Raw genomic sequence first — 12,894 nt, 5'->3', positions numbered from 1 at the left:
AAGGTTGGAAGTACAGCATGAAGAATATAGTCACTGGTTCTGTGACATCTTACTACATTGACAGATAGTAGCTGCACTAGTTGGGGAAAGGATTTAATTTAAAAAAAAGTAGTAACAGTGGCTTAGGAAAACTACAAGTACAGGAAAGACAGTAAAGCTTCTATCTCACGTCTTGTCAGCACTGTATCCCAAACCTAGTACACTTTCTTCTTCCCTCTAGGGTCCATGGGGGATTTTCTCAGGTGTTCCCACTTCCAGTGGTCCAAGCACACCTCTCTGTTCCCTCTTCTCTACCTATTTTCTACTTGTTACAATTGAATTTAATCTCTGCCCACTGTCCATTAATCTATTCACTAGCCTATCGCCACAACACATCTGTTCCCATCTGTTGGCCCCGGGCTGACCATGTCCCAGGATTAACTCATTTTTTCAGCAAGTATTTATTGGGCATCCACCACATGCCAACCAAGTGACCTTGTCTTCACCTTGACCACTGGTGTGCAGGTGCTCTGCCATTCCTCAAGGGTCTGCGTGGGGCTTCTGACCTCCTAGCTCCACACTGGTTGTGTGTGTTGGCACTACAGCCATCCTTGACAGTTTTTTTTTGTTGTTGTTCTATATTAAAAATAGTCTACAGCTTTGTCTAGCTTCAATTTTGTTGTCATTCAAATTATTTTGTTTAGTTTGCCTTATCATTTCATGACATTTTCTTTCATAATTTTCATAAGCTTCAACAATCTTACTTTTTATTCCGGTTTCTTTGAAATGCATGCCTAATTTTTCCACTACCAACCAATTAATGTCCTTAAGATTTTCTCTTATCTTGATAATCATCATCATATCTTTTTCTAGATTAATATCTTTTCAGAAATCATGCCAGTCATTTGAGAAGAGGAAAACCCAATACATCACAGCGAATTACTGGATTAACAAATGGATATAGCATTTTTTATTTTCTGTGGGCAAATAGTTAAAATGCCACTCATCTCTTCACTTTTGCTGTGTCTTGCTTTTAAGAAACATAATTATTTGTTCAAAGGATACAATAGAAAGTATTCAAATTCACTTTTTCATATGAGTTTTGTAAGTGGCTTATTATAATTAATAATTTTAAATCCACTTCTAAGCATTTGACTGGTTTATACTCCTCCCTATGAGCCTATGAGCCATTTTTCCAGTTTCTCCACAATTGTAGAACCAGCTTTAAGTGATAAGCACCACAATAAGGCTTCCTTTTAGTACTAGTTGAACATCTTTCCTTCTGTTTTCCTTGCCTAATTCTCTGCCCCACCCACTACCCCCCTTTTTATTTCCTTCACAGCATTCGACCTCCATACCATTTATTCCCTCTGTGTTCTCAATCTCTTAACTCATCTCACCTGAACTTCTATTCTGTGACCTGTTATTATCCATGCTCTTAGTTGTTCCTTATTCTCTCTTAGGTTTTCTCTCTCTCTCTTAATACATTAACACATTATGCTTTTTTGACTAACATGAACTATATATATGTTTTAGATTCCACACATAAGATCACATGGTATTTCTCTTCCTCTGACTTATTTCACTTAGCATCCTCAAGATCCATCCATGTTGTTGCAAATGGAAAGATTTCATCTTTTTTTAATGGCTGAACAATATTCCATTGTATATATATATATGTATCACATTTTCTTTATCCACTCATCTATCAGGCCCTTAAGTTGCTTCCATAATTGGGCCGTTGTAAATAATACCACAATGAACATGGATGTGCATATATCTTTTCAAGTTAGTGTTTTAATTTTCTTTGGATATATACCTGGAAGTGGAATTGCTGCATCATATGGTAGTTCTATTTTTAACTTTTAAGGCACATCCATACTGTTTTCGATAGTAGCTGTACCAGTTTCCATTCCATCAACAGTACAGAAGGGTTCTCTTTTCTCCACATCCTCGCCACCACTTGTTATTTCTTGTCATTTTGATAATAGCCATTCTAACAGGTGCGGTATCTCATAGTGGTTTTGATTTGCATTTCCCTGATGGTCAGTGATGTTGAGGCACTTTCATGTGCCTGCTGGCCATCTGTATGTCTTCTTTGGAAAAATGTCTGTTGAGATCCTCTGCCCATTTTTTAAGCAGTCTTTGTTTTTTTGCTTTTGAGTTGTTTGAGTGTTTTATGTATTTTGATTAATAACCCCTTGCCAGATATATGATTTGCAAATATATTCTGCCATTTGGTATGTTGTCTTTGATTTTGCTGATTGTTTCCTTTACTGTGCAAAGGCTTTTTAGTTTGATGTGGTCCCACTTATTGATTTTTACTTTTGTTGCCTTTGCTTGTGGTATCAAATCCAAAAAATCATTGTTGAAACTGATGTCAAGGAACTTACTGCCTATGTTTTCTTCTAGGAATATTATGGTTTCAGGTCTTACACTCAACTCTTTAGTCCATTTTGAGTTACTTTTTGTGTATGGTGTAAGATAATGGCCCAGTTTCATTCTTTTGCATGTGACTATCCAGTTTTCCCAGCACCATTTATTGAAGACACTGTCCTTTTGGCATTGTTTATTCTTGGCTCTTCTGTTGTAAATTAATTTACCATAGGTTTATTTCTGGGCTCTTGATTCTGCTCCATTGATTTATATGTTTGTTTTTATGCCAATAAAACTGTTTTGATGACTATAACTTCTTAATTAAAGTTTGAAATCAGGGACTGTGATGCCTTCACATTTGTTCTTCTTTCTCAAGATTGCGGTGGCTATTCTGGGTCTTCTGTGGTTCCATACAAGTTTTAGGATTATTTGTTCTATTTCTGTGAAAAATGCCATTGCAATTTTTATAAGGATTACATTGAGTCTATAGATGTTTTTGGGTAGTATGGACATTCTAAGTAACATCAATTCTCCCAATCTGTGACTATGAGATGTCTTTCCATTTATTTATTTGTGTGTTCTTTTGTAATGAATTTCTTTCATCAATGTCTTATAGTTTTCAGTGTGCAGGTCTTTTACCTCCCTGGTTAAATTTATTCCTGAGTATTATATTCTTTTTGATGCAATTGCATATAGGATTATTTCCTAATTTCTCTTCTTGATAGTTCATTATTAGTGTATAAAAATGCAATAGATACTGATTTTGTATCCTGCAAATTTACTGAATTAATTTATTAGTTACAACAGTTTTTCAGTGGAGTCTTTAGGTTTTTCTATATATCATATCATGTCATCTGCATAAAGTGACAATTTTCCTTTCCAATTTGGATGCCTTTTATTTCTTTTTCTTGCCTGAGTGCTGTGGCTGCGATTTCTAGTACTATGCTGAATAAAAATTGGCAAGAGTGGGCATTGTTGTCTTGTTCCTGATCTTAGAGAAATGCTTTCAGCTTTTCACCATTGAATATCATGTTAGCTATGGACTTGTCATATATAAGGCCTTTATTATGTTGAGATACCCACTTTGTTGATACTTTTTATCTTTTTATTATAAATGGATGTTGAATTTTGTCCAATGCTTTTTCTTTATCTATCAAGAGGATCACATGATTTTTATCCTTCATTTTTTACTGTGGTATATCACATTGATTGATTTACTGATATTGAACAATTCTTGTATCTCTGAATTAATCCAGTTTGATCATGGTATATGAGACATTTAATGTATTTTTGAATTCAGTTTGCTATTATTTTATTGAGCATACATAACATAGATATGTTTTGCAGGGATATTGATCTGTAACTTTCTTTTCTTGGAGTGTCCTTGTCTGGTTGGTCAGGGTAATGCTAGCCTAGTAAAATGAGTTCAGAAAATATACTTATTTACATTGTGAAATTTTAAACTTATGTTAAATACTTTAAACTATAACTACCTCTCTGTTATGTCTTTCAGCCTCTGCCTGCAACCCAACATTCCCCACTAACATGATATTAATTAGCTTGCTAGACCAAGAATCAGAAGGTGATGACCTTCCATACATTAGCCAGGTGACTGACCATTTAGCCCTGATGAGCATGTGTCCACACGTAGGCAACAGTGTGTTGGACTAAGACCTCAGAGGCTCCATCAGGCTGTAACTGATATAAATCTATTAACTCTGATACCATTTGTTTGTTTCCAAAGCTAAATAAATGTTCCTATTTTTATATTCTGATGTTTTTCTTTTAAATCATCATTAAACAATTTCAACTTTAATTCAACTATATAGTCTTATTGATCATTACTTTTCTGCATTAAAAACTTTTAACTGTTTCTCCTATATTTTCCCTTTATTTATCTTTTGAAATATAGACACTCAAAAATTTAAATACAAGTGATAACTCTGGTCTATATTGTTAATACTGATTTAAGAGCAAATAGCTTAAAGATTAAGGCTGTCAATAGCAACCTAAATCTTAATGCCAACATGTAATCTTTTCATAGAAAAGTGAACATATAAGATAAAATTCTAGAGACTAAATTCTTGGTTCCCTTTTAAAGATTTATTTACACAAGTTTTGTAACTTTACATTTAGTTCACAGTAATATAATTTCCAAAATGCACAATTTATCTCAATTGATAATAATCCTCTCAGAAGTCATTGTGACCCACAAGTCAGTCCACTTTAATGAATTTCCTTCCACCTGGTACAATAAAGTACCCTTTACTTTTTGTCAGTAGTTACAAAAATTGGAAGACAAAGTTCAGATAAATCACTTCAGTATTAGATCCTTCCTAAAATAAATTTTGAGCAACTTTCAAATTTATTCCAAATGAAAAACTTTGATTTTTTTCTTTCAGTAAACTCTTTGGCACAATAAATAATGCACAAATTTGTTTGAATAAAATGTTTTTGTATACAGTATTTTAACATCTGTTAAATTTTTAATCTTATTGAGAGATAATTTAAATATAAAATTCAACTGTTTAGATGAGTCAGTCAGTGATTTTTAGGTTATTTATAGAGTTTCAAGATCATCACAATCTAATTTTAAAGCATTTCCATCACCCCCAAAAAGAAACCTCATAGTCATTAACAGTCACTCCCCTTACCTTTCTGTCCCTACCCCACCAATCACTAATCTACTTTCTGTGTCTGTAGATTTGCCTATAATGGACATTTCATATAAATAGAACCATACAATATGTGATCTTTCATATCTGACTTCTCTGACTTAGCATGTGTTTGAGTTCCATTTACGCTGTACCATGCGTAAGTGCTGCATCCGTTCACTAGGAGCTCCTCTGTTAAAGTGAAAAAGTCGTATGAGCAATGTGATTCAGCTGGAAAAAAAACACTGACCCAGGAGTCAAACACTTCTGCTTTCTGGCTCTGTTTATGTATGTTGCAGGCCCTTTGGACAAGTTAATTAATCTCTTTGACCCCATTACTTCATCTGTAAAATAGAAAGATGAGTCTTATTTAAACTATCTTAGAGCATTAGGAAAATTGACAAGATAAAATACAGAGACCCATAAAGAACTATACAAATATAGAATATTAAAGTGCATTTTAATTTTCCTGGTGTAATAGCAAACCAAATTACTATATTTAGGGGAAAAAAATAAAATTTAAGACCACTCCTATCTTATCCATCCATAATTTGTAATATTTTATAAGCTCCTGAAAGTTGCAATTATCTTCATGTTATATTGGATTGGTGTAATGTTCAGAATTTAAAAAAATACAGTTGAGGTTTTCAAGCTATATATTTTTTAAAGTGCTGTTTTTAAAGAATAAATAATCTTTAATATTAGAATATAATTAATTTCCAAATTTAAATATCTGATTATCTTCCTAGCTTGATTTAATGCACTTTCCATGCTCCCCTCCCCACATACATCCAGCTAAATAATTTTCTGGTTTTAATATAACTACATCTGAACTGAATTATAAATTTTTAGCTGTATATCCACACCTGCTCTAGCATCTGATTTATAAAAATCTTGGAATGTTATTTCAGTTCCTTCTGAAATTATGCAGAATATGTTAATGTACTTCACATACACTTGTTTCAGAATAGATGTGAATCAAACCTCTGAAATATAAACTCTAAAATGAAATGAATTTTCCAAGGGGGTGTATCACCATCTGAGCTTTGTAAAAATGTTTGCTAAAGTTAAAGTATGTTAATTTGTAATTGATATAGTTGAATACTCATTAAAGAACTTTCTACTATTATTGGTATATATTCTTACTTCTGCACAGGTTTTCTCTGTTAATGCTAATTTAAAAAATTTAAGTGAGATATTACATTTGTAAAGGGTTAAGCTCATCAGACTGTGATACAAATACATACATACAAATGCCATCTAATTGCAGCATACTGATTATGTTCATTTACATCAGTTATATCTGATCAGAAATCCCACAATTTCAGCCACATAATTAACCAACCATCTAATTAAATAAAATCATTTAAAATGTTGGAAAAATGAAACAGATTTAAATTTAAAGGAGTTGCTTGATATTGTTATCTAAAGCACAATTTATCCTTCATGAAGGCAAAATAGGGCATTTGATTATAATTTCTCTAAGGACAAAGGAATATTGATATCTGATATTTATACACTGAATCTAGCTAGCGTGAACCCTACCTATAACAGAGTTGGTATTCAATAAATGTCTACTGAAATAAAATAACATGTTTATAAGAAAGTTGCATTTTAATGGCAAGGCACATCTTAGATATTATCAATGAAACTGAACAACTTTTTCTGTTCCATACATTTTAATCTTGGGTACATAATTTTAAACATTTATTTGCTAGCATTCTTATTTCTGGTATCTATAAAATTTCATTCATTCTTTCAACAATTATTTTTTGAGTACCTTCCAGGTCCCAACAACAAGAATGTAAGATAGGTTTCCTGGTCTCATAGAACATACATTCTAGTTAGTTTATATTGTGAAGATTAAATGAGTGTAATGAACTTAGAAAATAGTGCCTGGCACATAATAAGTATCAACACTTACTAGCTGTGATGATGATGATGGAAGACACCTTTATATTAATGCTATTCAAAGCCTAGCTAATATTAATATAGATTAATGCTAGGAAAGCTTAGTCCTAGATGAGATCTGCTAGAGAGAAAATGCAGGTAGAGAGAAAGGGTGTAGGACTGAACCCTGGTGCTTCCCAACATTTACAGTATATCAGAGAATGAGAATCATCAATAGAGACTAAGAAGTAATAGCCAATGAGGTAGAAGAAAACAGGAGAGTGTAGTATATGGAGACCAGAGGAATGTTTCAAAGAGGAAGTAAACAATTGTGTCAAATGCTGCTGAAATTTGATTATGTAAGAACATAGAATTAAATTTTGGAACTGCCAATATAGGAAGCCATATGTAACCTGAAAAAGATCTATTTCTGTGGAGGAGTAGAAAAGAAAGTTCAATTGGAATGGATGGCAAAGAGACTGGGGAAAAGGCAAATCATAAAAAGGGAAACATGAATTACGTAGAAGTATAAAATGAGAAGATCAGCTTCAATAGTAAGCAGAGAACTGAAAATTAAACTAACAATGAGACCTACTTTGCACCCTATGGATTGGCAAAACAAAATTTTCTAAGATAACTCTAATAAGTGTTAGGAAAGCAGGAACCTTCATTCAGTGAGTTGGTCGTGTCAGCTGGTGCCTCCCTCCTGGGAACCATTTGGCACTATTTAAGTATGTATATGCCTGTGACTCATGAGTTTGCTTTGGGAATACTGAAGAAAAACTTCCCCATAAATACCCAAAAAGATGGATAAATAGCTTTTATTGCAGGATTATTTGTGGTGATGCAATGCTACAAGCAACTTAGGTTCCCTCACTATTGGACTAGATCAGTAAAATGTGGTATGTGCACACAAGTAAATATCAGATAGTAGAAAGGTATGAATCATATCTCTGTGTAACTGCATGGATATGCCTCAAAAACATAATGTGTAATAAAGAAAAGTAAGAATTAAAATGAGATTTATAGCTTAATACCATTTATATAGTTTTTTTTTAACCACATGCAAAAAGTGCTATTTTTTCACACATAAGAAACAAATTAGGAGGCATACATTAAATTCACAGGTGTGGATGCCCTCTAAAGTGGATTATTCCCAAATGCAAATAAGTATGTCACAATATCTTAAAACAAACACAAAATCAACAACTCTCCTTATTAACCACATCCCTGCAAACAACAACTGCATTTCTGTGCTTATTCACACAATCAGATTGTCTTTAATTAGTTTCAACCTCATCCCTCCCACCTCCACCAAGTTCTCCTTCCCTTGTTTTCTTCTGTACCTTGGACACACAGAACTAACTGAGTTGGTTAGACTCCTTGGTACAGAACACACTATCATCCTTGACTGCAATCAAGACCCCTCTCTAAATAATATATCTTTAAAATACGTCAGGCACAGACAAATACAGAGAATAACATAACAAATATGTGTGAGACCATCATGCATATTTAAGTTTTAATATTTTGCCATAGTTACTCTATAGATTGTTAAAGAGAAATACACGTTTTTTTTACCCTTCCCCATACAAAGATAACCACTGGTGACACCAGGTCCAGCTGCAAGAACAAGGTCCCCAAGGTGAGAAGTGATGAGACTCAGAGCAGAAGTTGGGGCTGGGAGGCGTGGCCTTACTCCCACCACCAATGATACGAGCTAACAGTTACATAGTGCCTGGCACTGTTCTCCTCTGTACATGTATTAAACCAATGAATTCTCAGTACCATCCTATGCTGTAGCAACCATTTTATAGATAAGGAAGTGAAAGTGCCTAAAGTCACACACAGCTAGTAGGAAGCAGAACCAGGATTGAAAATTAGGCAGTCTGACTTTAGAGTTCATGCACTAAACCTCTGTTATACTGTCTTAGAAATGTATTAAAAGAATGAGGAGCTTTTCTTTTTCCTTTTCTTCAGTTACCTCTAGTATTAAAAAATATACAGCCTTCAATCTCATTAAAAAAATTTACCCTGGGTCTCGATCTAGGAGCCAATTCTTCTGCCTGGTTGTTTTGCATTGTACTACTTGAATCTGGAATCATTTTCCTCCATATAGCCCTTTGAACCAGATTTTTAATTTGTCTAGTGTTTTTTTTTATCCAAAAAGTTTTAAGCTTAAAATATTTTTCCATTATACAGGGTTTATTGATTGTTTTCTCAAGCATCATACTAACTTGTTATACCCTTCAAGTGACTGTAAAGTTTTATACCCTATAAAACAGCTAACTATGAATACCTTTTGTATTTGTAGTTCCTAGAAACCTTTAGGAATAACAGCATTCTCTTTAATGACTAATTATCCCAAATCTGATGCCTGTGTAATGCTATCCAATGAGCAGCTGGCTTCATATAAAGAGAGACTAAGAGCTCCTTTCTGTCTTGTTCATTTAAAATCATTTGCTTCTTATTTAATATCTGCAAAAACGCAGTCACATCATAGTAGAATTTGCTGTTGTAAATTTTGGATTGTTTCCATGGGTTCCGCCTTACATCTGCATAGTGTTTAAAGCCAATGCTTCCTTTCTTTTTGTAGGCATTCAGGGCCTTTTGCCTCATAATCCAATGTCATGCTGAATGACAGAAAATTGAAGTTGAATTATTTAGCTATAGAGAAGGGCTGCACAGAACAATACACTTATTTAAGAACTCCTTGCCTCAGGAACTGAAGGAGCTGTCTTGTGCAGGTGGCTTAATCTCTCTGCTGCTTTTCCTGTGTTTCTTTACTTGTTAAAGAGAGGAACTGGGTACTTTGCTTCCAAAAACAAAAAGACTCTACTAGTCTACCAGAACCAGTAATAAGCCAATAGGATATTTGTGCCTTATGCAGAATAGTAAAGATATGTACTATGTATTTTTAAAATAATTATTAGCACTTCTTTATTAGAGAAAATATAACCAAAAGTAAGAAAACAGCCATGGAAAATATATTAATCAACTCCTAATTATACATTGATGGGCTGTTTATGTTATGGATTATTCATAATGAATCTACTTTTCTCAATTCTATGTGGTATCTTCTCTGCTTATATAAAGTGATTTTTTTGTTGACATTACGTGTATTTCCCACTTCTTTTAACTTCATGCCACTGCCTTCAGAGGTTTCTGTATTTTAAACTAAAACATTGAGTTTCCTTTCCCTGTAAATATATAGTGCTGCTGTAAATATATAGTGAATAATTTGAATGAAGTGGCTTCTCTACTCATTAGGTACTGTGGATTAAAAACTAAGTTATCTATGCTTAGCTTGAAATAAGGGGAAAGGGAGCTTTAGGTAGGTAGGCAGAGAGAATAATACTGGAAACTATAACTTTTCCTTTTTTGAGTTGGGTCATGATTGTGTAGGTTATTTTCCTTAAAATCAAGTAAATTCTGGAACTATGATGCACAAGTATATTCAAATATGAGCCTAACAATACTTTCCAGTGCTATAAAAATGGGTTTTGAATTAGCTTCCTTTATTACTGGATCATATTCTACTAATTATCAGGTAACTGAGAATTAACTGCATAAAATTCATATATCAAGTACCAGTTCTTTCAAGTTTATTTTCAAGATAATCAATTCTTCCTCTTACAATAACTGAATTTATAAATGATAACACAAAATTTTATCACATGTGCTCAGACCCATGCTTCATAGTTTAAGATTATATCCTGCCCAAAGCACAGAGGGATATTTACTAGGAAGCCATAATTGTCCTCTTGTACGGCATTCTCACAAAGTCCATCACAGTAATACCATACTTGCCTTAATGTTGTCCATTAATTATAATATATTAATTTTAAACTCTCAAAAATTAAAATTAAACCGACCTCTTGGAGTTAGACATTCCACCAATTTAGTACATATTTTATGTAAAATAATCCCTTTCATTTGTCTTAGGTGTACCTCTTTAAAGATTCTGAGATATGCTAAACAGATTTATAGCCACACTAACCACACTTTCACAGACAAATATCATGTCTCCCTGTGCTTTTTCTATTTTGAGAGTCCAGGTAAGAGAGAAAGTAAGGACTTTGGGATGAGGCCAATCTGAGTTTGAATCACAAGATCACTTCTAACTAGCTATGTGACCTTTGATAATTTAGTTAATTACTTGGGCTCTTACAGTCTTCACTGGTAAAAATAAAACCTGTATGTTTTTCATGGCTGTTATGACTACGAATCAAATGATACAGGAGATAGCACTTTGCACAGTGCCTGGACATAGAACACCATCAACAAACATTAACTTCTATCCTTATTTATTCTTCAGAGGATGGGTCAAAATCTCTTGGTTGTGCCTGTGTGCATAGAGCTCCTCTGCAAGCCTGCATGAACTTAATAAAGCAACACTTTACATAATACTCATAAGAGACTGCCTTGTTGCAAAAGGTTATACCAAAGATAAATTCTCCATTGTATGTAATTTTATCTTTTCTCTCATATAATGGTATCACTTGATAAATGGAAATGATATACCCCACAATTGTCATCAATCAAGTAAGTCCATATTGAACGTTATTTCAAGGGACCAGCCTCTCAAATTAATCTCCTCAGCTGAGTTTAAAGCCTTCAGTCAGTTTGACTGCTGGCTAATGCATTTACTCATTGTAAGATACCAGGCAAGAGACTAAGAAAGGATCTCATTTTTTTTCCTTCTGAAAAATGGGGCAATTTGAGAGGTGAAATTAAATAATGTATGTGAATGTACTGGATTAGCATAAGAATTTTACCAATATCTAGTAGGTTCTAATTAAAACATTTGTTTTGAGTGAATTTATTTTTGATTTAAGGAACTGGCTTGAGAAGGCAGAGAGAAGATATATATAGAAATTTTATGTATTTGTTTGGATGCATAAAGGTTTTAAACTTTATTGTGAAAAATGGTATTAAAACGTGAGGAGTTGGAGCATAGAAATTTTACGATTCCAATGTTTTAAACTTATTTTCTTCATAGAAAGCAGTTAGTCCATCTGTGTAAGTTTGTTTTCCACTTTATTCCCAAAAAGAGCGCCAACAAGTGTCACCACTGGGACTGGGGTTCGGATCACAGTTCCCACACACAGGCCAAGGGCAGGACGCAGATCATTCAAGCCCTTTGTTCTTCTGCTTTAGTTTCAGTTCTGCATCCACACACATGTTAGACACGGCTGCTTGAATAATCGTCCTCAAACACTGCTTGAATTCCCCAGTTCAAGTCTCTATGGAAGCCAATTTTCTGCTTGTATTTTCTTGGCTTTGGACATCATTAAAATGCCTATTAGATGCTACCCAGAGTTAACAGATTCTTTACTGGGAGCTTTGCACATGGTTTGTCTATTTCATTTCTACTAGGAGGCCTCAGCAATACCTCTCAGTTCCCGGCCACAAGAGCTAGCCCTAGCTCAGGCAATCGAGTGTTTCAGAAGTGAGTCACATGATCAGAAGTTCATATGTGTGTCAGCTACGTAAATTTCCCTTGGAAACATTTGTAAAATTTAGCCCATAAACTGTTTGAAAATGAGCATGAGGTTGGGGGCTGAAATAGGCCAGTAAATTGGGTCTGCCCCAAACCCATCAATTACATGGGGTTTCAGAGTAGGGATGAGCTGCATATGGTCATCCAGGCAAAGTGAAATAAACAGGTGCATTGTTCTTCAGGAGTTGAGTGGCATCTTTAAGAATGTGGTTTACTCTATGAAAATATCTGAACACTTAACTTGTACTAATCAGATGGAAACATTGTGTCATTTCAGATTTACAATGTCAAGTAGAGGCCCTTGGGCTCAGACTTCAGAAGGCCACGGCCAAGTTGGACAACTATAAAGAAAAACTCATGTAAGATGGGGAACATTAAACCGCCTATAAGAATTTAGAAAGACCCCCAATGTGTTCTTTTTGACTTTTGGCAGTGGGTATGATATACTGCTGCTTTTTTCAGCTACTTTTCTGGCATACATTGTATATTGAA

General features: G+C 34.1%; 1 protein-coding gene across 4 annotated transcripts in view; it reads left to right on the top strand.

Moving 5' to 3' along the window:
- Nucleotides 1-12,894, top strand: part of LEKR1 (leucine, glutamate and lysine rich 1) — a 191,223-nt gene that overhangs the window by 117,920 nt on the left and 60,409 nt on the right. For all 4 annotated transcript variants that reach the window (XM_073232180.1, XM_036997927.2, XM_073232179.1 and 1 more), the window contains exon 7: nucleotides 12,680-12,761. In XM_073232180.1, the coding sequence (XP_073088281.1) occupies nucleotides 12,680-12,761 (82 nt within the window). The remainder of the gene's footprint in view (nucleotides 1-12,679; nucleotides 12,762-12,894) is intronic.

The sequence above is a fragment of the Manis javanica genome, chromosome 3, assembly GCF_040802235.1.
Source record: "Manis javanica isolate MJ-LG chromosome 3, MJ_LKY, whole genome shotgun sequence".
NCBI classification, from domain to species: domain Eukaryota; kingdom Metazoa; phylum Chordata; class Mammalia; order Pholidota; family Manidae; genus Manis; species Manis javanica.
Note: the sequence above shows the minus strand (reverse complement) of the source record. Positions and strands in the feature narration are given on the sequence as shown.